Raw genomic sequence first — 24,425 nt, 5'->3', positions numbered from 1 at the left:
CCATAAGTCCTCTCCTATTGCACCATACCTGGAGGTAGATGGAGTTAAGGAAAGAGAAAAAGTTAGGTTCATTTTAAAGAGGAAAGAGAGTCTACTAAATGATGAACTCTGAGTTCAGGGACTTAAATAAGACTATGTCTTATTTAAACTTGGTACTTCATTGGAAAAGTTCTTCATACAATTGGTGCTTAATAAAAATTATGTATGTAGTTGAGTCATTGGACTCATTTTGATTCTTTAGTGTCTAATATGAAGGGCTGCAGGCCTATTTCCCACTTTTATAGGGAACTGGAAGTCCTACAAACATATTTTATCAATGAGTAGTGGGGTTTTTTTTTGAAGGAATAAGGAGTGGCATCTACAATTCGATGGGTTGTTGCTTTCTTCTGTGAGAAGTTTTTTTACATAGTTGGATTACAGGAAATTTTGATTCTGAGGAGATGCAGAGAAAGCAGAAAAGAGAGGGGGTAAATTTAGCAGCCCAGGCACTTCACTTCTCTAAGCTGAAGAAAACCAAAAGCTTTAGGGGGATTAGTTGTAAAAGACATTCTCAGTGTTAATTGCGAGGAAGTTAGATTTGAGATGGGGGAGGATAAGGCTGCCACCCGTAATCATTCTCCATCACTGAATAATGACTGAAGGTGTTTCTGTGGTTAGTTTCATCAGTCTCTGCGGCACATTAAAAACCTAGAGCATCAAAACCCCTCCAACTGTGAGACCCATAATGCAGGGTCTGGGTTTACCTCCACCCCCCTTCTCAAGGGCTGAGTTCAGACGCTGTTTCTATCTGCATCAGTTTCAGAACTGTGATTCAAACACAATTAGGGGAGATGGAGGTGGGGAGAGGGAGAGAGAACACTCCAAAACAATTAAAAGGCTTTAATACCTCCTTTATTTAAATAAATATAAATATAAATTTATATAAAAGCTATTCACATACAAAGGGATTCTCAAGGACTGGATTTGTCACTCTTTACAGACAATTTTCAGAAAGCAGAACTACAAGGTATAATTTTCTAAGTTAATTCCAACTTCAAAACGTGTAAAAAAAAGTACAATAAAATAAACAAAAAATGGGGTTCAGCCATACGAGATATTGAAAAACAGGAAGGTAAATGACACGTTTTTGGAAAATCCCAATACAATGTTAAAATAAAAAAAAAGACCCACCCAACAAAAACCTGTTTTTTTGTGTTATACAAGATTTTTAGTTGACTTCTAAATCAGTTACACTTTTTAAAAAATCTATGACTGCGAGTGAACACAAATCAAACAGATAAAAACTGAAATGAGCTAAGCCTGGTGCTGAGAGACGATGTGAGGAGTTGGCCGGTGTGCTCCTCTTGGCGCAGTTGCAGCAGCAGCAGGTGCAGAACCCTGGAGAAGACTTTTCTCTGCCCGAGTTCACCGTTTTTTTCGCTGACCTCTGCAAAGTGTTCATAATTCCTTTGGACCTGCCAGGTATGCTCGCCGGAGGTCTCATGGGAGAAGTGAGCTGAGGGGTTGGGGAAAGAGGGGAAAGACCGAGAGACCTTAGAAGCTTGTCCCGGTGAGGAGGGGGAGCTCATAATGGGGAGATCTCCTTGTCTTCGTTGGCGGAGGAAGGGGATAAGGACTCTTCGTCCTCAGAGCGCGGGTAGTGAACTTGGCTACTGACGCACTTGCAGCCCCCGTGACTGTTCCTCTGCGAACCTTTGCCCTCTTTCTTGTGTTTCACTCGACGGTTCTGGAACCATATTTTCACCTGCTTCTCCGAAAGGTTGAGATACGTGGCGATCTCGATTCTGCGGAGCCGAGAAAGATACATATTTGAGGAGAATTCCCTTTCTAGTTCCAGGAGCTGGGTGCTTGTGAAAGCCGTCCTCATCCTCTTGCCGTTTTGAATTTGGCTAGTATCAGAGCCACCTGTGTGAGGAAGCAGACAAATCCGTAAGAAGTATAGGTAAGCAACGGACAGAAATATCCCCAGACACGCAGACATGCACATGCTCGTACAACCCTCCCCTACGCACAGTCTTGAAGAAAAAAGTTACCGTCCTCAGACTGAATCAACCTCTACCCTCTCAGAGGCTGACTGACAATTCAACACGAGTCTCATTTTCCCTTGGATTCAAAAATTTTAAAAACTCTTCTGGGATTGCATACGCCTCTGAGGGTTAGTAATCTGAGATATTCAAGAGCCTCCCGCTGCCTCATCACTGAAAGTCCCAGAGAAAAAATAATTGTCTTTCCCATGCCACAGGCATCACAGCCGTTCAATCAAAACTGATGCCATCCACAACCAAGAATACGGACAGATGCACGCACATTCACAGTAGTATACAAATGCATACATCTAACTTCATCTAGAACCGATCAACACTGTCGTCTACCTTTCGGAGCTGCACCTTAGGACACTGACCCACAGTTTCTCTCTCCCCGAGTACTGAGTAACCAGGTAAGCTAAGCTACTCCAGATCTGGGGACTTGATGTGTGTGTGTGTGTGTGTGTGTGTGTGTGTGTGTGTGTGTGTGTGTGTGTGTGTGTGTGTGTGTGTGTGTGTAGGGGTGTTACGAGATTAAAAAGGAAAAAAAAAAAAAGATTGGTCCAGCAACATCCTTGCTGCTGTCTCTGACCTTGTCCCAAGACCTTCTTGGGTCAATCACCAAATCGAACTTAAAGGACTTTCCCTTATCCATCCCCACAACTGGGACCACTTCCATCCCACCCCCCAGATGAAAAGTTTGGCCGGATTCCCAGGAAAACAGAGACCTAGCGAAGTTTTCATCCTACCCATGGTGAGGCAATGGAACCTTCGGGGGTCGGTCACATTGTAGGTGGTGGCGGCACAGACAGGTGCGTGGTGCTGGGGGTGTCCCAGGGCAGCAGCCGCTGCCGCTGCAGCCGCCGCCGCTGCTGCAGCCGCCGCCGCCGAGCCAGGCTGTTGGGGTTGATGGTGATGGTGGTGCTGCGGCTGGTGGTGGTGATGATGGGCATGGCTCATCCGGGGGCAGAACTGCCCGTCCCCGGGGCCAGGGGAAAACTGGCTCTTGAGCAAGGGAATAGCCCCGCTGCCTGCCCCGTTGCCCCCGCCGCCGCCGCCGCCTCCTCCTCCTCCCCCGCCGCTGCCTGCGCCGCCGCCAGTCCGCGCGGAGTGCAGGTGGGAGGTGACGCAGAGTGGACATACGCAGAAAGTGCCGCTCTTGCGCGACTGGCAGCCGGGCCCCGAAACTGACATGACCAGGGGCGAAGGCATGCCCAGAGGGATGAGGAAATCGGGGCCGTGTTGGTGCTCAGGTAGGGGGGGCGCAGGCCTCGAGGAGTCCTTGATGATCAGAGAGTCGACATAGAAGGATCGCGACATGTCGCGAAGGGGACGGAATCCGATTAAACTGAGAGTAAAAGGCAGCTTTCCCCCACTATCCCTCTTCTTTTCTTCACCCCTCCCTGCCCTTCCACCTCCGACGCTCCCTTGTTTTCCTTGGCTAGGCGAGGACGCTGTCACTGAAGCCCCGAAGGAACGCAGAGGTGCTTAAGTCTGAGAAGCGAACAAAGGGGTCCCCGGAGAGGGCTGGTCCTAACCTCCCCCGCCCGGGCTCCCCTGCTCTGGGGTTTTATATGCCCCAACCCAGCACGTGATGCCAGAGAGTACCGCACTGCTCCGGCTCCTCAGAATCTCCCCACCCTCGGGATAGGCTGCTCAACTCACAACAAAAACGAGGAGGGGGCGAGCACGGGAGGGGGTGAACTGCAGTGGGGTGGAGGCAATAGGCGGGGGAGGTGGAGAGAATAAAAAAGAGGGGGAGGGGGAACTTCTTAAAGTGTATGTTTTGTTAATTTCGCGGTGATTCTAGCCCTTCTCCTCCCCTTCTTTCCTCCTTTCCAGAGAAACCCTGGGCACTAGCTCCCTGCCCCCTGACTGGGCAGGAAGCCCATCAGAACACTTTACTTTACACCCAGTTTCTGGCCACATAGCTCAGTAGGAGGGATTCAGGCTAGGTGGAAATCGAGAGGATTTTCATTTGAATCATAAGGACAAGGGTCTCCCTTCGGCGTTGCACTTGCCCTGAGGGAGATGCACTAAATACCTCCTTTGCTCCTCGGAGCAGCAAAGAGCTGGAAGCTGCAGGTTATGGGATTCAAGAGAACTCAGTTTCGGCCCACTCCAATTCTCCCAGCACTGGTCGTTCCTTAGACCTACATCACAGCATTAATCTTTTGGCTCTAGGATCGGTTCTAATAATAATGCTTCTCTGCCTTATTGTACTAACAACTCAAGACAAAATTATTTTAGCCTCAGAGTAACACTTCTTACCTTTCCTCTTGCCTCTTTTTCTCAATCCCCAAATTAAGTAGGATACTGGCAAATTGTCAATGAGTTCTTCCCGATGTAAACTTAAAAGTAGTCAGACTCTCATGGGCCAATTAAATGGGACGACTTTTCCATTGGATGCCAAAAACCCTCTTTCACATTCCGAAACACCTGTTCACCAGGTATTAGGATGAAGGCCTTGGAACCAACTCCGGTCTGCAGGCGGGACTGACAGCATCGTACCCACTTCTGGAGAAGGATAGAGGAGGGAATGAATCGGTCTCTCTAGTTCATTTAGGTCCTTACCCACCTTAAATGCTTAATAAAGCTGAGGTGCTGAACCAGATCTTTTTTTCTTCTCATTCTCACTGTCTCTGACCACCCTCAGACCATTTTCTGGAAGGATGAATAACTGGTAAAGCAAACGAGAGTCTTTCCTTTCCTCTTCGCTCTTCCTTAGATAGAAACCAGAGGTGAAAAGAAAGCGTTGAGGCTTTGGGAGACTTACGGGTAGTAAACTTCTGAGGACTGTGTGATATGATCCATTTGGTTATCTTTTATCTATCAGTTTTATAACAAAAATTATGTTTAATTACACAATATGTTTGGCCTAAGTAAAGCAGGTGAGGGCAGCTTATGCCCCCAGGGGAGAGAAAAGGGCCATCTTCAACCCTTGTCACTCCTGCCTCTAAGTTAGTACTACACTTTTCAAGGGGCTGTTCTTGCCCTTGAGAAGCCAAATGGGTAAAAATTGACGAATTTCTCACTTGTATGTTTGAAATTTTTTATAATCCATTTCTGTGCACCAAGGCAAGAGCTGAATTTAAACGCAGCCAAAAATATTTTTGCCTTGGAGGGCTAAGTTCCGATCTGAGTTCACCAGAAGGGTTTGGAGAAACAGGGTGTAGAGAGCTAGAAGTAACTGACCTAGGTTGAGTATGGTCCCCATGCAAGTGACACAAGCCAGGCTTATGGATCATTTTTCAGTTCTTTACCTCTATCTGACTTCACCCTCCATTGCTTGCTCTCCCCTTCTCTCTTCTGTCCCTCTTTTCTTCCTACTTCCCATTTTCCTTTTCTCTTCCTCCTTTGCCTCCCTACTTCCTTTGCTCTACTCTTTTCTCCCCTTCTCCCCCCGCCCCCCACAAGCGAGGTGTAATTGGGTTGTAGGGACACTCTGCACTCAGGGAGTCAGGATTTATGGATGGCAATTAAAGTTTTATGAATTGCAGCTGAGGCTGGTTATTGAGCTATTTGAATGTGATTAGAATTCAATTAGAAAGTGGTTAGTGGACGGTGGGTCTCTGGAGTGTAAACAGACAGCTATTCCAGAAATGTGCTAATCCAACATCTTGTGACAACAATTAGGGAGTTTTAGGGCTTAAGGCGGGTCAGCCTCAACTTTAACTGCTTTTTACCAAGAGACTTGGAATAGGAACCTTTGCAAAATATGTTCGGCTTCATCCTAGGCCAAGAGGATACCAGCAAAGTGAAACTGAGGAATAAGCAATTATGCAAATAATTATAACATTTGTGCCTCAATGAATATTTTAGACTACAGTAGAAATTATTTTCAGGCCTGAATTTTCCATAATAACTGATTCAATTGTTTCTTTTCTTGCCTAGTTCCAATCTTGCTTCTTGCATAGAAATTATAGTTATAGGATATTGATACCTTAGGTTGTCAGCTGAGGATTGGATTGATTAGGTGACTTCCAAGGTCCCTCTCAGCCAAGACTTTCTATTATTCTACTTAGATCAATTTGACTTGTGTGGAGAAATTCAAGATTTTGCTTTAGGGAAAGATCCTCTTGAAGTGTAGTCTAAGAAATATTCTTAACTCATAGGCCAGTAAGTTTGTTGCATTTAAAAAGTCATTTGCAATTTTATATTTTTGAAAATGCTAATTTTGCTAAAAGACTAGGAATCTAATTGGGCTATATGTCTGATTCCTGAGACTCAATTAAAATTCTCAGCCTTCTGCTTTCCACGTTTTGGCCCAATACTCTGGGCCCAGAGTCACTGTTTGAGTTCAAATCCTGCCTCAGACACATTAACTGTGTGATCCAGGGCAAGTTACTTAGCTTCTCTTTGTCTCAGTTTCCTCAATTATAAAATGGAGATCATAATAGCACCTATGTCAAAGGGTTGTTGTGAGAATCAAATGAGATAATATTTGTAAAAAGAACTTAGCACAATGTCTGGCACATAGTAGGCCCTCTATAAATGTTTATTCCCTACCCCTCAAACCCCAAGTTACCCAAGGTAGGTAAGCAGTTTCATGCCCCAGAGAAAATAAAAGCCAATGAATGACAACTTCTTGGTCTGACATCTAGAAAGCTTGTCCCCTTGAGCAACATTTCCCTGGTAAAAATAAACAAACAATAACAAAAACTATCCAGGAACACAAGTTGTCTCTTTGTCTCAGTTTGTGTCTTCTTCCTCCTTCTCCATTGGCTGGCTCTGTGGCTTTTGACAAGCTGCTAAGTTCTAACTCCCTAGAGGACAAAGATCAGGGTTTCTCTCTAGGAAAGTAAGGCTGGTGACTTTGCACAGTTCTCTGTCACTTAAATCCAGTTCACCTGCACATCGTGGCATCACCACCCTGATATCATGGTCCTCTTCCAGAAGGAAGGGCAAGCAACATTACCAACAATCTCTATAGGAGTTGGGATTCAGTAGAAGCTAATGACTGCCTGTAGAACTCTGAAGTTTGAAGGAATGAATGATTTATGTACAAGTCATCTCTCTCTGGCCTGTTTCCTCATTTGTAAAGATGGGGGGGTTAGACTACATGATCTCTGAAGTCCTTCCATTCCGTATGCATTCTACCATCCCTTCTGTCTCTCCTCCTGCCTCCTGGCTAATCTCTGATTAAACAATTGCAGTTCTATCGAAACCAAGTTGCAGACTGGAACTGTATAGACTTGGTGCCTAGCTTGAGCAACAAACCACAGTTTCCTAGGAATCTCAGACTTTTGCTTCGAAAAAATAGCCCTTTAAGAGGAGCTGGGAGTGGGGTGGGGTGAGTCAGGTAGAGGAAGAACTCACATCAGTTATTTCAATACGGAATTATTATAATAAACCCAGAGTATCACCTAAAACCACATACTGAAAGGGACTAGCAGTTAGCTGGGAGCTTTGGTCCTTCCAAGTCATGCGGGTTGACTGTAGGCGTGTGCCCATAGCCCCCTCATCCTCTTCACAATTTTATTTCTCAATAATTCTGTCCGATAAAATTTCATTGTCCATTAAGTAATCCCCAAAATGAGAGCTCTTATGAGCCTATAATGAGCTCTAATTGCTACGACTAGTCGAGCCACGTGGAAGGATTTAGAAGGTATTAAGCAGTTGGGTACAGAGCACAGGCTGTTACCTAGCCATTACTTTCATAATTCAAGGAGAAAATTAGTCCTTTTAAGGGAAAAATCCTTTGATTCCCTTCATTCTGCTCAGGGTGACAGAGTATTGCTTTGTCTTCCTTTAGTTCAAGACAGTGTAACAAATGAGAATGTAACGAAATTGTCCCTCTAACCCTGAACACCTCACCCCTATAATCACTTTTTAAAAATCAGAGCAATTTAAAATGAACAGTAGATCTTCTTTCCTCCAGATGTTTGGTTGTTTGTTTTTTCCTCCATTTCTCCATCAGTTATGAACTTTTTCTTTGCCTTCCTTCTTTCCTTGCTTCTTTCTTTCCTTCCTTCCTCCCTTTCTTCTCTCTTTCATCTTTCCTCCCTCCTCTTCCTTCCTTTCCTCTTTCCTTTTCGTTCCTTCCTTTCTTCCCTTCCTTTTTCATTTCTTTCTGTGTCCACTACCAATGTACCGCTTTTTTCTTTCTCTATTTCCCTTCACTCCTTAGAGTTTTCCCCAGCTACCCCTACAATCCACCTCCAGTGATCCATCCACCAAACTTTAGGTTCCTTGTTTCCCAACCAATTCGCCTAAACCAGTTCTGCATCCTAGCTTCTATGGATGGGCTGTGAGACAGCCGCTGTTGTTTCAACACATTCCTGCCTCGCCTTCCCCCCCACCCCCATCTCACGCTCCCCTCGGATTCTTCCAGTTTCGGGGTGTCACCACCTTGAAACTGGTCCAAAGTTGACGGTGGAGAGAGCAGACTCTCCAATCCTGGTGTCGTAGCGGTATTCTTGCAAGGATTTGCTCATCTAACATTGATTTCATATTAGTTTCCAAAGCGATGAATGATCTCAAAGCTGGGTTTTGTTAGCTGAACACCAACAGGAGACAGGACTTACTTGCCCCCAGTTCCCATTAATGAGGTCATTATAAAAGCGTGAACAAGTCTATGAATGTTTTATTGAAAGCGCATCGTTAACTTGTATCCATCCTTTTCTCCAAGTGGCATTGTGATATTGCTGTCTGTGGCACATCTTACCCAATATAGCCCGAGATTTCTCCATTATCTGTAACCAGGCAACACTTTCTGAATACCAAAAATTGAAAAGAACCGCTTAGTCTTCAAGAAAGTCCTCAATAATAGTGGAAAAGAACAAAGATCCAGGAGACAACAAAATGCCACAGGGGTGACTTTTCATGAGCAATTATCTCTCATTAATCAGAAGAACAGCTGCAATATTAATTTTCTCTCTTTCTTCCTCTCTTTTCACAGTCCCCAACATTTGAATAATCATAAATTTTGATTTTATGGAGGAGCAACAATTTCAGGGGCTTGAGTTAACCAGCTACCTATGGGGAGACAGGAGCTAAGGAGAAAATACTCTTATTTTTAGCCTGCCCCCCAAAAATGAGAGGGGAGGGGTGGTAGAGAAAAAGGGATCCCCTTTTTTTCTCGATTGTGGATTGGAGGCAGGGCATTCTCTCCCCCCTCCCCCCTTCTCCTCCTCCCCTTCGGCCTTCCCTCCCACGTCTCCTCCCTTTCCCCTTCCTCTTAGCCCTGCATCACTCCCTCTCCGTCCCCCCTCCCCCTTTCACTTATGGAAACGAGCAGGAAAATGTCCCAAGTGTCTGCAGTGGCTGAAGCGTGGGAGTTTCAACATCACTGCTGTCCATTTAACTTTCAAACATGAAGCCAAGCGTTGTAGATCTGTCCAAAGAGACAATCTTTGGGCGTAACTCGCATTGTAGCACATCAAAAGCCCCTTCGCATTATATGAACTAAGCGGCGCATTCATCAGAAATGGGGCAATAGTTCTCTTTTCAGAGTCCTGAGATTTTATTGTGAACAGGATATGTAGCAAGGGTGGAAAACTCGGTTCCCCAAAGATAAGGATGTAACATTAAAACGAGCTTTGGGGATTTAAAAGAATCTCATTACAGCAGAGACTAGCAATTAAAAAAAAAGACCTCTATGAAAAGCTGTGGACCCGAATAAAAAAGGGGAGTTTTCGCTCAGCTTCCACATCCTTGCACTTGTTGAGTGGGAATTCAGTCTGCTGCGGCTATTACCTTCAGCTGCCCGAATATGGTCACTTTTAATGGAAGGCTGAACGAGGCTATTCACCTAAAGAAACGGGGTTAGGCTGTGGAAACAACAACAACCAAATGATTTCTCTTCTCCCCCTATTTGCTCGGGGAATGGACAGCCTTTTTGAGGAGCTAGAATTCTCAATTGTGCTAACCCCATGCGTGCTCAAGTGAAGAATTCTATTTGACTCTCGCAGAAGATGGACTCTGGGCAGGCAGGAAAGGGGGTGGGAGGAAAAGGGGGAAAAACACAAGAGATGACAAGGGTTAAATTCAGCGTGGCAGAAGCATCAGCAAACTGGGGAAAGGCTTTTAGTTCCCCAAAAGGTTTTTCATAATATTAAGAGTTGTAGCAGATCTCCCTGCATCGCTTCTGTATTCAACCTTTTTTCCCTATCACCTATCTCCTCTCCCTGAAAATAAAATGTTGCAAAAGCAAAAAGTGAATAATGTATATGCTTAGTTCTCTTTTATTATAGCCCTCAACAGGCTGTACTAAAAATACCAAGGATGTAGAGGAATGAAATCTTTTACCCCAAGCCAGCTAGAGAACTTTTAATTCATGAGATACTACTGCACATAAACATATACATACACATGAGATACTACACATGCTCACCATATGCCATTTGGGTTCTGTGAGATTGTGAATGAAGAGACAAATATAAAATAAACTAGTTTCATCTATAGGGTAAATTTGTGTTTTAACCTGCCGAATATCTGAATCATTCAGCAAAACTGAATTTTTACTGAACCTGTATATTTTTAAAGAAAACAAGCCTTATGACTTTTCTTGGAGGGCAAGAGTTCTGTGAAAACTGAATTATTCAGATAATCATCCAACTGACCACTTTCTCCAACCCAAGTTGTCAGGGACTACATCAACAATAGTATCTAGTTATGAGTGTAGACTATTCTGAGGCTTAATGGTGGCATGGAGGCAGGTCTCAGAGGTCCACTGGTGTATAGAGTGCAAGTTCTGGCAGATCCTCGAAAACTTGAATGGTTTCAGATGTGAGCTGGACACTGGTTCTGTGACTGTTGTCATACTACCAGCCTGGATAAGTTCAGAGAAGCTCCTTACAAGATTGGCCATAGAGTGATGAATTGTATGACCACAGCAATTTTCTAAGACTGCTAAAGAAAGGTTTTCACAAGAAGTGGAGGGAAAGCCCACGTAGTCAAATTAACAAACATTTATTTAGCACTTGCTATCTGCTAGGTATTGTGCTTAGTGCTGGAGATACTGCATCCTAGATAAGGCATTGAGGCACAAACTAACAATAAAATGATGAAACAAAAGAAGAAGAAATGTTAACACAGAGGAAACACTCACATTTTTGATCAACAAGGCCTTTTGGCAGCAGAAGATTTTTATGTAAACCATACAGTATAGTGTATAGTGTAGTATAGTGTAAATAGTACGTATATAGTGTATATAGTGTATACTATATATAGTGTAGGAGTATAGTGTAGCCTTTAAAAATGGCATCTGCCACTTTATATTTGAAAACATATTAATTACACTGAATTACACTGAAATCTGACTAGCTTAAATTTCAGATCCCAGAACACCTAGCATTCCTGGGGCATCTGTTCCCCAAATCCTTGCCCAACACTGGTTTTTTTTGGGGGGGGGGGCGGTCTATGGCAGTTATGGTCGACCAGTGGAAATAAAAGCCAGTGAATTTCAAGTACACAGCATGTCAGTGGAACTTAATATCATGCATCCTTTTACCAGGAGAACTGCTTTGTGGCTCACTGTGATAGATTTCTTTTTCACAAATAGCCTTTGAAAGAATAATAGAATGGAAGTCAGGACATCAGATTCTTTAGTTCCAGCTTTGCTGCAGATTTCTTGTATTAAGTTACTAGACTCTGTGCTTTTTGAGGGCAGAGACTCCAAGTTTATTCTGGTATCTGCTCTAGTGCCTAGTCAGTCAGCATATCGCAAATAAAAGTTCCTAATAAATGTTTGAATTACAAGTCACTTAACTTCTAAGGACCTCAGTTTCCTCATCTGTAAAATAAGTGAACTCAATTATATGATTTCTAAATCCCCTTAGAGCTCTTAATTTCATGATTCTTCTCTTCCCTCAATTTTTTAAAATTCTTTTCTGCTCCTCAGGGGCTTTGTCTATGTCCCACCCTTTCCACCCCCATGCCTTCCCTTGGGAATCTGAGCCATTGGAAGCAATTTCATCCTGACTGATTTCATGGGAAGAGAAACAAATAACCTCTGAGCTTACAACCTTTCAAAAGATGAAGTTCCAAAATACTTAATTGTGCATTCCTGTGACGAGGGCAACAATAAAGTTGCATTAAGTTGCATTTTACTGAAGGTACTCTCCTTGATAGAGGCGGCTAGGTCTCAGAGTGGATTGAGTGCCAGACCTGCAGTCAGAGACACTCATCTTCCTGAGTTCAAATCTGGCCTCAAACACTTACTAGCTGTGTGACCTTGGGGAAGTTATTTAATTCTATTTGCCTCAGTTTCCTCACCTGTGAATTGAGCTGGAGAAGGAAATGACAAACCACTCCAATATCTTTGCCAAGAAAATCCTAAATTGGTTTATGTAGAGTGGAACATGACTGAAACATGATTGGACTTACCATCGGCATGACAGTAATCAATTCACCTTACCTCCCTGGGCCTCAGTTTCTTCATCTGTATAATAAAGGGTCACTGGACAAAATGATCTAAGGTCTCCCTCAAAGTTTTAAAATGTTATGAATTTGGTTATATCTTTGGGATCACCCTTTCAGCATTTGGACACATTCAATTTTCAGCATCTTATTTTAGAAAGGTTGATCATTTGGGTCAGTCTTGCCTGAACTTGTCTGGAAACAACTTGCTTGGAACCCTTCCCTTCCCCCTCATTGAGAAGCCAGGCAATTTGATGTAGGTTATACATATGCAGTCATGCAAAACATATGGTCATATTAATTATGTTGTGAAAGAAAACACAGACCAAAAAAACCACATGGAAAAAAATAAAGTAAAAATAGGATGCTTCTATCTGCATTCAGACACCATCAGTTCTTTCTCTGGAGGTGGATCCAATCATGTTTCAGTCATGCCATTTTTCTTTTTACTACGTGTTAGTGACTTGGACAACAAGAAGAGACACAGGTAACTCATATACACTCTTCCTAAGTGCCAGCCAGTGATTTAAAAATTAAACCAAGATCTCCTGGTTCCTGACTGTAGAGCCAAGTGAAACCCACCACAGAAAGTTTCTAGCAGCTAGCTTCCAGGGTTCTTGATAGACTTTGAGAAACCAGCTCTCTTCAAGCTTAAAATTATAAATTAGAGTCTGATCTGTGTTGGTAGAATGAATTAAGTTTCTACCCCAGGAGTTCCTTACAGTCACAGATCCTGATGACCCCCCTCCCCTAAATATTATGTGAGTAAACCTACTGAAAGATTTGTCCTTGTGGTTACAGTTCTAATAATTCCTTTATTAGAATTCTTTTCTGACTTGTCTATAGTTACAAAAATAATATTCATTAGGGAAACAGTATAGGAGGTAGACTAATGATTCTAGAATCTGAAGATAAGGTCCAAATTCTACTTCTGAAACTTTTGATATGTGTGACCTTAGATAAATCATTCAAAATTTTTGGGTCTCAGTTCATCATCTGCAAAATTAGGATGTTGCACTACATGGACTCTGAAGGTCTTTCTGGTTTTAGATTGATGATCCTTAGCTTGTCTTAAATGGAAAGATTACTTTTTAAAAGGTTGCGTTCTTTTAACCAGCCATTCTGATACTGAGCATATACCCCAAGGAAGTAAAAGACAAAGGGAAGTATGCTATATATATACCCAAATATTTGTAGCATCGCATTTGTGGTACCAGAGAACTGGGAGGATAGCAAGAGCCTCTCTGTTAGGAGTGGTTGGACCAATGGTGATATACTCCATTACACTGAATTCAATTCAGCAAGCATTGATGAATCTCTAACCATCTGCTAGACAGGTTCTGTCCAGGGCCCTCTTCTGTCCCTTCTGCTTCTTTGGGGTTCATGTCAGCTCTCACTGATTTCATTATCTTCTTCATGCTGATGGTTCTTAGATCTGCCCTTCCTGCTCCAGGCTCTCTGCAGACCTTCAGTCTTGCATCTCTGCACTGCTTTTCAGACATCTCAAACTAGATCTTCAGTAGACACCTTAGACGAAACATCTTCAAAACAGAATTCATTACTTTTCCCCTAAATTGCTCCTCTTGCCACCCCCTCCCCTTCCTTATTGCAGTACAGGGCAAAACTACTCCACCAGTTCCTCAGGCTTGAAATCTAGGAGCCACCCTTGACTCCTCTCTCTCTTTCTCTGTCTCTCTGTCTCTGTCTCTGTCTGTCTGTCTCTCTCTTTCTCTCTGTCTCTCACAATTTTTCTGACTGTCCCCCATGCCAGGGACAGTCCTCTCTCCTCATTTCTGCCTCCTGATTTCCTTGGCTTTTTAAAAATTCCAACTAAAACCCCATCTTTTGTGGAAGACTTTCCTAATCCCTCTAAATTCCAGTGCCTTCCCTCTGTTAATACTTTCCCATTTATTGTGTGTGTATGTGTGTGTAACTTGTTTGTATATATTTATTTGCCTGTTGTCTCACCCATTAGATTGTGAGCTCCTTGAGGGCGCAGAGGATATTTAGACTCTTTTTGTATCCCCAGAGCTTAGCACAGTGCTTGGCACATAGATGGTTAATAAATGTTTATTGGTTGACTGATTGATTGAGCTGGTAACTATGCAAAGACAAAAACAAAATAGTCTTGGACTTCTAGAAGATTATGATCTTTTTTAATTTGTTAGTTTTATCCTATTTTCATAGATATATTTTGGTTTTGCATGACTTCTGTTTTCAAATATATTCCTTTTTTTTCAATTAATTAATTAATTTAACTTTTAACAGTCATTTTAACAAAATTTTGGGTTCCAAATTTTCTCCCCTTTTGTCCCCTCCCCCCCAAACACCAAGCATTCTAATTGCCCCTATGACCAATCTGCTCTCTCTTCTATCATCCCTCTCTGCCCTTGTCTCCATCTTCTCTTTTGTCCTGTAGGGCCAGATAACTTTCTATACCCCTTCACCTCTATTTCTTATTTCCTAGTGGCAAGAACATTACTCGACAGTTGTTCCTAACACTTTGAGTTCCAACTTCTTTACTTCCCTCCCTCCCCACCCCTTCCCTTTGGAAGGCAAGCAATTCAATATAGGCCAAATCTGTGTAGTTTTGCAAATGACTTCCATAATAGTTGTGTTGTATAAGACTAACTATATTTCCCTCCATCCTCTCCTGTCCCCCATTACTTCTATTCTCTTTTGATCCTGTCCCTCCCTTGAGTGTCGACCTCAAATTGCTCCCTCCTCCCCATGCCCTCCCTTCCATCATCCCCCCCATCCTGCTTATCCCCTTATCCCCCACTTTCCTGTATTGTAAGATAGGTTTTCATACCAAAATGACTGTGCATTTTATTCCTTCCTTTAGTGGAATGTGATGAGAGTAAACTTCATGTTTTTCTCTCAACTCCCCTCTTTATCCCTCCACTAATAAGTCTTTTGCTTGCCTCTTTTATGAGAATTTGCCCCATTCCATTTCTCCCTTTCTCCTCCCAATATATTTCTCTCTCACTGCTTGATTTCATTTTTTTAAGATATGATCCCATCCTCTTCAATTCACTCTGTGCATTCTGTCTCTATGTGTGTGTGCGTGTGTGTGTGCATGTGTGTGTGTGTAATCCCACCCAGTCCCAGATACTGAAAAGTTTCAAGAGTTACAAATATTGTCTTTCCATGTAGGAATGTAAACAGTTCAACTTTAGTAAAGTCCCTTATGACTTCTCTTTGCTGTTCACCTTTTCATGCTTCTCTTCATTCTTGTGTTTGAAAGTCAAATTTTCTTTTCAGCTCTGGTCTTTTCATCAAGAATGCTTGAAAGTCCTCTATTTCATTGAAAGACCAATTTTTCCCCTGAAGTATTATACTCAGTTTTGCTGGGTAGGTGATTCTTGGTTTTAGTCCTAGTTCCTTTGACTTCTGGAATATCCTACTCCATGCCCTTTGATCCCTTAATCTAGAAGCTGCTAGATCTTGTGTTATCCTGATTGTATTTCCACAATACTTGAATTGTTTCTTTCTAGCTGCTTGCAGTATTTTCTCCTTGACCTGGGAACTCTGGAATTTGGCCACAATGTTCCTAGGAGTTTCTCTTTTTGGGTCTTTTTCAGGTGGTGATCAGTGGATTCTTTCAATATTTATTTTGCCCTCTGGTTCTAGAATCTCAGGGCAGTTTTCCTTGATAATTTCATGAAAGATGATGTCTAGGCTCTTTTTTTTGATCATGGCTTTCAGGTAGTCCCATAATTTTTAAATTGTCTCTCCTGGATCTATTTTCCAGGTCAGTTGTTTTTCCAATGAGATATTTCACATTCTCTTCCATTTTTTCATTCTTTTGGTTTTGTTTTGAGATTTCTTGGTTTCTCATAAAGTCATTAGTCTCCATCTGTTTCATTCTCATTTTGAAAAAACTATTTTCTTCAGTGAGCTTTTGAATCTTCTTTTCCATTTGGCTAATTCTGCTTTTGAAAGCATTCTTCTCCTCATTGGCTTCTTGAACCTCCTTTGCCAATTGAGTTAGCCTATTTTTCAGGGTGTTATTTTCTTCAGCATTTTTTTGGGTCTCCTTTAGCAGGGTGCTGACCTGCTGTTCATACTTTGCTTGCAAGTCTTTCATTGCTCTTCCCAGTTTTTCCTCCACCTCTCTAACATAATTTTCAAAATTTTCTGAGCTCTTTTTGAGCTTTTCCCAGGTCTGATCCCATTTAGTGGGCTGGGATACAGAAGTCCTGACTTCTGTGTCCTTCCCTGATGGTGAGCACTGCTCTTCCTCATCAGAAAGGAGGGGAGGAGAAACCTGTTCACCAAGAAAGTAACCCTCTATAGTCTTGGTTTTTTTCCCTTTTCTGGGCATTTTCCCAGCCAGTGACTTAACTTCTGAGTATTCTCTTCACACCCACTTTGCCTCCTGATCCTCCCAGCCAGCGCTTAGGGTCTGAGATTCAAATGCTGCTTCCCACCCTCAGGGCTTGGGGTGGGGACAGGGCTGCTATTCAGTGTGAGATTAAGTTTAGGTGCTCAGGTCAGGGCAGGGCCGCCTCACGGGCTCAGTTCCCTCAGGGGATTTATGCAGAGAGTTTCAACAATGGATCCGAGCTCCTGCCTGCTTGGGGAACCCCGGTCTGCTCCCGCCTCCGCTGTTGCCTCCCGAGGGCACTCCCGCCTCCACTCCCCGCTCGACCCGCCAAAGAGACCCTCTCACCGACCCCCGTCACCTGTGGGTGGAGGGACCCACATGGCCACTTGAGATTCCATCCCAAAAGCCCGCTGGGATCTGCTCCTCTTGGTGCCGCGGCCGCGGCAGGGCTGTGCTCGGCGCCCAATCCATGGCGCCCAGTCCATGGCGCGAAGGACCTTTTGCGAGAGGTTTGCAGGTCCCTCTGGAACAGAAATCTCCTTCACTCCACTGTTCTGTGGCCTCTGCTGCTCCAGAATTCACCGTGAGTTCCTTTTTACAGATGTTCTATGGGTTGTGGGTTCGGAGCTATGTGTATGTGTGTCTTTCTACTCCGCCATCTTGGCTCCACCCCTCTCAAATATATTCCTTGACAAAGTGTCCATATGTACAAAGACATTTATAGCAACTCTATTTACTATGGCAAAGAACTCAAAATTGGGGAATGGATGAACAAATAATGGCATATGTACACAATGGAATACTATTGTGCAGTAGGAAATGGTATAGGGGACAGTTTCTGAGAAACCTAAAGAAGACTTGTATAAATAGATGCAAAGTGAAGGCAGAAGAATCAGAAAAATAATCTATTCAGTGACAACAATATTATATGGTAATATGCATATCAAATTGCTTAATGTCTGGGGGGAGAGGGAGAAAAGGAGGGAGAGAGAAAATTTGGAATTCCAATAAAAAATGAATGTTAAAAATTGTCTTTACATGTAACTGAGGAAAATAAAATATTTTAAAAAACAATATTGCAAAGACAACTTTGAAAGATTTAGCAACTCTGATCAACACAATGACCAACAATAATTCCAGAGGACTTGACTATACATATTTGTAAAACACTTTATTTCTTTTGTTTTCTCATTCTATGAGATAGGGGTGAGAGGGAGAGAATTCAGATCTGAAAATACAATAAAATTGCTTTGAATTTTAAAAATTCAAATATGTATTTATTCATCTCCTACCCAGTAAGCATCTTGAGGAGAGGGACTGTCTTTTGCTTATTTGTATATCCCCAGTACTTAGCACAGAGCCTGGCACATAGTAGGCACTTAATAAATGTTTATTTATTGATTGGCTAATGATCAATCTTGATTCTAGAAACCCTTTGATGAAACATTCAATTCTTCCCTCTTTTCACTAGAGAAGTATGGACTGTGAGTATGGGATGCTGCATACAATGTCAGTTTGTTTTCACTTAACTGTTTTTCTTTGTTATAAGGGAGGATTCTATTAGATATTTTGGGAAGTGACAGTAATATATAAAAACCCAATAAAACATTAAAAAATTAAACAGTTGAATTCCTTCAAGTACTCTAATTATACCTCTTGTTGAAAGGACAAAATATGAAAATTAATATTGAGAAGCACATACTTAAGTAGTAATAGCAATCTATGCTATCATTTTAGAGTTGTGTGCCTCATCTGTATTTGATCTATTCTATGGTCCTCATATCACCAGCTGGTATTTTTTAAAGTTGTCTCTTCAAAAGCTCTTGATTTCTTCTCCTCCACATCACTACCTCCTCTGCCCAGTTCAGGTCTTTGTCACCTCCAGATTTCACTGCCTTCAGTCTTTCCCATCTCCTAGATATCCTTTACACAGCTACCAAAATAATCAGTATGTTACAGCAGAAAGAGCACTAACTCTGTTGTCCAAGGACCTGGGTTTTAATCTTACCCTTAACACTTACTTGGGCAACTCACATAACCTCCCAAAACCTCAGTTTACTCAACTGAAAAATGAAGGGGTTGGATTAGAATGTCCCTTCCATCACTATAGCTATGAACCTAATGCAAAAGTGTGACCATACACTTCTTGGCTCAAAAACCTTCCATTTCTTCTAGTTGCCTGTGGGATGAAATACGAACTCATTATTTTTAAGGACCTTCATGATCTAGAGACAATCTAACCATCCAGCCATATTTCCCACAATCCCCCTTCATGGAGATCTCATTTCAGACAAAGTATCTAAGGTCATTTGGTTTTTGCCCACCTCCATCCCTTTGTAGAAGACATTCCTGCAATAAGTCCCCTACCCAAGACTGTCTATTGAAATCTTCGATGTCTTGGATTACTTGATCTTCCTAGCTGAAAGGTTTCTTTCCCTCCTGAAATTTTGTTGCACCATTTGACTTGGAAATCTACTTTGTATCAAATTTCTTGGTGTACATATAATAGCTTCTTTTGTAGATGGTAAGCTCCTTGATGGCAAGGACTATGTCTTTTTTTCTTTTTATTTATACTCCTACCACCTGTCACAGAACTTTATGCTTTTAAGGGATGTGAGTTTCATGAGTGTCTGTTGTTGGTATTTTGTCCTTTTGGTAGTAACAGACAAATCACTTTACCTCAGTGGGCTTCGGTTTCCTCATTTATAACATAAGGGGGTGGTAGAATTAGATGTCTCTTACAGTTTCTTCCACAATTTGATTTTATGTATAAAACTGTTAAGAAATGCCTTAGTAACATGTTTTCATATCTATTTAATTGACTTTTAAAAAACTAATATTTTATTAATGCCTTTTCCCCCAATAGTGCCAGTTCTCCCTACCCCTCAGTAGAAAGAAGTGCATTGATTATCATTTCTTTCTGCTTTTTGTTAGCACTATATTTAATAACTGATGATTTTTTTGGATTTATTTTGTATTCTTTTATCTTACTAAAATTATTAATAATTTCAATCCATTTTCACTGATTTTCTAAAGTGTTCTATGCCTGTCTTTGCATATATGTCAGCAAATAGGAGTGCTTTAGTCTTTTGCCAATATTTTAGTCTTTTGCCAAATATTTGCCAATATTTATACTTTCAGTTTTGTTTTCTTGTCACATTGTTATAGCTAGCATTTTTAGAAATATGTGGAATAGTTGTGGGGAAAGGGGGAAATCTGTTTATTCAACCATGTAATGGGAAAGCCTTTAGTATTTTCCCTTTTCAAATAATACTAGCTCTTAGTTTTAGATATATACTTTCCATTATATTAAAGAAGTGCCCTTACATGTCTATATGCTTTCTTAAAACATAAATGAGATTAGTATTTTCTCAAAGTTTTTTCCCAGCTATTGAAATAACCATGTGGATTTCATTATTATTTATGTGGTTGATTATCCTAATTATTTTCCTAATATTGATACACTAGATTTCATTCTTGGTATAATTACACCTTGGTCATGGTGAATTATTTTCCAGCTATTTTGCTGTAGTCTCCTCAAAAAGCTTAAAATTTTTACACCAACATTAATTAGAAAACTTGATCTGTAGAACCCTTTTCCCTCTACTTTGTCTCTCCCTAATTTGGTAATTAAAATCATCTTTGTCATATAAGAGGAGCTCTTTCTCCTGTTCTCTATGAAACCTTGCTCATTCATACTTTCATAATTCTGATTAAAAACTAAATCTTTCCAGACTAATTTCACCTGGCTTTGGTTACTCCAGTGATTTGAATCACCCTTGTCACACACACACTCACACAGTGGCTACCATACATATTTAGGTGCTACCAGCTATTTCTGTTCTAAGTTCAAGGGTATGGGTTCATAAATATTTTTTCAAATGTCTGAGGCACATCCTTAAATTTATAGTACATATTCCACAAGGTGTCTCTTAGTGCATGTGCTAAAGAAAAAAATATTGTATTGAGGTTGTGTTTGGACTGACCGTGTTGGAAATTTCCTGTGTTCTTATGGGTAGCATGTAAATTTCTCTATGGTAGGAACAAATTCTATAGTTTGCTTGTTCTTAATACTTTTCTCAGTACTGTCTATAGTTTCTGTTGCCTTACTTTAAGGAAATCATAACAGAGATGGAGACAGTTCAGAAAATGACAACTAAGATGATCAAAGGAGTGGAAAAGCTCCTGAGTGAAGATAGGCCTCCCTCTCCCCCAATGAAAACAAAACAAAAGTTTCCAGTGGAAAAGACTACAACTGAGAGGAATAGTGATGTAATTTTCTTGAATAGTTAATTGCGTAGAGGAGTTAAGTATAGACTTGATCCTTTAATGGCATAATTCAATTCAATGAGCATTTGTTAATCATCCGTTACCCACTGACCTTGGTGCTGGAGTTATGAAGACAAAACCAAAATAATTCCTTCCCCATAGAAGTTTTGTTTTTCCTAGGGGCATGCAATATGCACAAAGAGGCAGCGTGCCATAGTAGACACACTGAAGCCAGGAAGACCCGGGGTTATGTCCTGACTGATGTATTCTGGTTGTGCAATCCTGAGTAAATCACTAGACCTTTCAGTGCTAAGACAAAATCGTGGAGAAAGGGCTAACCCTTATTGTTAGGAGTTTCCTCACCTGGAAGTTCCTCATAGCAGTGACATCACAAGTCCAGTTTTCATCTCTAATTTCAGAAGAAAGAAGCAAGTCCCAATGAGGTGAAAATTCCCTTGGTAGGTGGCACCTAAGCTGAACCTTGAGATTCTAAGAGGAAGGAAGCTGACAAGGGAGGGCATTCTAGGCATGGAGGTATGGGGACAACCTCTGCAAAGGCACAGAGACAGGAGATGACCCATCAAATTGATAGGACCAGATGGTAGGCCAGTTTGGCTACTTGCAATATAAATTACGTAAAAATATTACTAGAACAATAGAATTTCAGAATCTGAAGGGACCATAAGAGAGTCCAAGCTTGACTTTTTATAGATAAGGCAAGATGGGTAAAGTATCTTGTCAATATATTTTATGGCTTTTAATGCTGGAATTTAAAAATAATGGAACAAAGCCTAGAACCCAGGTTATCTGATTCCCAGTTCAGTGTTCTTTTTCATTATACAATACTGTTCAAACTTGCTTTTTGATCCAAAGCATTTTACATGTTCTATAGCATACACTGCTAAGGTAGAAAGAGCACTGGACTTGTAACCAGAATACTTGTGTTCTACCACTTACTTGCCACCTGGGACCTTTAGACAATTTACACTCCGTGCCCCAGTTTTCTCATCTATAAAATGGAGATAATAATGTTTGTACTCAAGGCAGTTATAAGGATAATGACATATCTGGAGATGACTGGAGTTAAATTAAAAGCAAGCTGTTGTATGTAGGCAGTATGATTATTTTCTAAAATCTTTCTGATACTAATTGCAGTGTGGTGAAGAATCTGCATTCTGGAAGACTATTCCAGGAGAGCATACATTTTGAAAGATCCAACCAAGCTGGAAGAGCTTTGAGCTATGAGGCCCCATATATTTGTTGCCTATCTCCAATAAAATTATAACTGGGTTAGTTAAGGAGTAATGAATTTTTCATTCTTAGCAACTCTCCATCTTTTTACTTAGTCATAGAGGGGTTATGGATTGAAGGAGAGAATGCTCACACCAATGAAAGCACTAGGGAGTTATTGAAGGGCAAGTATTGTTATCCCTATTTTATAGATGAGTAAACTGAAGCTCAGTGATTAAATGACTTGTTTATATCACAGAACTTGTGGGATGGTAAGTCTTCTGCTTCCTAGTCCAGGGGTCTTTTCATCAGACCAAGCTGCTTTTCTACTATATACAGAAAATGTTCTTTTTATAAAAAATTTATTAATTTATTTTCAGTTTTCTACAATCACTTCCATAAGTTTTAAATTTCCTCCCCCTCCTTCCCCTCTCCCTTCCCAAGAGAGCATGCAATCTTATATGGGCTCTACGCATATACATTCTTATTAAATACATTTTCACATTAGTCATGTTGCATAGAAGAATTAAAATGAATGGGAGAAACTATGAGAAAAATCAAAACAAAACATAATACAAGAGAAAACAGTCTTCTTCATTCTGTGTTCTGATTCTATGACACAGAAGGTGTTCCTAAGAAGTTGCTGCTCTATGCAGGAAAAAGTAAAGTTGTGGAACTCATTATGTGGTACTATCTGAAAGCATACATAAGGTCTGGAAGGGATTAAATAAATGTATCAGTGATTTATTCACAGCAACTTATCGAGTGAAACTAGGGGTGTCTTCATCCTTTTGAGTGGATAACTAGGTCCTGACACAAACCACTTCTTGATGCCATTGTCAGAGGAAGAAAACTATGCTGGATGGATCATTGGTTGACCCAATGAAGTATTTCTTAGATTTTTACTTACTTTTTAGAATATTTTATCTGGTCAAGAGAAATTTTTATTTTGGGGGAAATGTAGTTGAAGGAAGCTGAGATGAAACCTGTACTTATACTTTTGAAAAATGCCAGATCCAGATTCAGTAGATTTAGTATTTTTGGACATTTTAACTGTTTTTTTGATCATTTGTGCAGATAATTAATTTAATTATGTGGAAACCAGCTGTTATTATAACTCCCTCCTCCCCTTCCTCAATCCCATATGACTACATAATAGCTAATTTTGTAATGTTGCACAGATACAATCAGGCATCTATTTAGGAGAAAGGGAAAGTCATTAAAATTAGAAGAAAATAATAACTGACATTTATGAATTATTTTGAAATTTGCAACGTGCTTTATGCAGTATATAATCTGAGTCTCCCAATAGCCTGGGAGTTGAATAAGCACAATGGGTATTCTAATCCTCATTTTACCTATGAGGAAACTAAGACTTGGAGTAATCAAGTGATTTTCCTGTAGTCACACAGTTATTAAGTGTCAGAGGCAGGATTTGAACTTAGGTCTTCCTACATCCAGGTCTAGTATTAAATCTACTACCTTGCTGCCTTCTGAAAGCAATTTATCAAGATGAGAATGATACATAAATTGAAGGCAAAAATAAGAGTATAGGACCATAGATTAAGAGCTAGACAGCAACTTAGAGAGCATTTTCTCCAAGCCCCTGATTTTACAGACAAGGACAATGAAGCCCAGAAAAAATTTAGTGATTTGTCCACAGTTACTCAGGTAGCAAATAACAAAGCCAAGATTTGAACTCAGGCCTTCTGACTTTATGGGGAGACTAGGTGGTGAAGTCCATAGACTGTTGGGCCTGAAACCAAGAAGACTCATTTTTCTTAGTTCAAATTCAGCCTCAGATACTTAGCTATGACCCCGGACAAGTCACTTAATCCTGTTTGCCTCAGTTTCCTCATCTGTAAAATGAGCTGTAGAAGGAAATGGCAAACCACTTCAGTATCTTTGCTAAGAAAACCCCAAATGGAGTCAGGAAGAGTCAAGCACAATTGAACAACAATTTCTGACTCTATATCTAGTGGTATTTCCAATATACCACATTTCCCAGTTTGAATTAAATTATTTGCACTTCAAGCAGGGTATCAGCTTGTGCCTGTCTATATATATGCAATGTGAAAGGGAAATTCTCATTGAATAAACTGATTTATTCTCCGATATTCCTCCACTTCTTTGGCATGCATTTCTAGCTCAAATCCTATTAGAGTGAACTGTAACTGCTGAGAAAAATTGTTTTGCTGTTTGTCTTTTCA

At 41.0% G+C, this 24,425-nt stretch overlaps 1 protein-coding gene across 1 annotated transcript; it reads right to left on the bottom strand.

Moving 5' to 3' along the window:
- Positions 1-875: 875 nt before the first annotated feature.
- On the bottom strand, positions 876-3,344 carry GSX2 (GS homeobox 2). Its single transcript, XM_072619275.1, has 2 exons — positions 2,774-3,344; positions 876-1,905 (listed from the first exon to the last, which is right to left on the bottom strand). Exons 1-2 carry the CDS (start codon positions 3,342-3,344, stop codon positions 1,565-1,567), a joined length of 912 nt encoding a protein of 303 aa, XP_072475376.1. The 3' UTR covers positions 876-1,564.
- Positions 3,345-24,425: the final 21,081 nt, after the last annotated feature.

Source organism: Notamacropus eugenii, chromosome 6 (assembly GCF_028372415.1).
Source record: "Notamacropus eugenii isolate mMacEug1 chromosome 6, mMacEug1.pri_v2, whole genome shotgun sequence".
Lineage (NCBI taxonomy): Eukaryota > Metazoa > Chordata > Mammalia > Diprotodontia > Macropodidae > Notamacropus > Notamacropus eugenii.
The sequence above is the reverse complement of the archived record's forward strand: the minus strand, read 5'-3'. Positions and strand labels throughout refer to the sequence as shown.

Excerpts from the sequence above, each read along its gene's own strand:
- GSX2 (XM_072619275.1), bottom strand. The coding sequence starts at position 3,344 with ATGTCGCGATCCTTCTATGTCGACTCTCTGATCATCAAGGACTCCTCG. Across the intron at positions 1,906-2,773 it reads GTTCCATTGCCTCACCATGG|GTGGCTCTGATACTAGCCAA; the intron begins GTAGGATGAAAA and ends TTCCTCACACAG.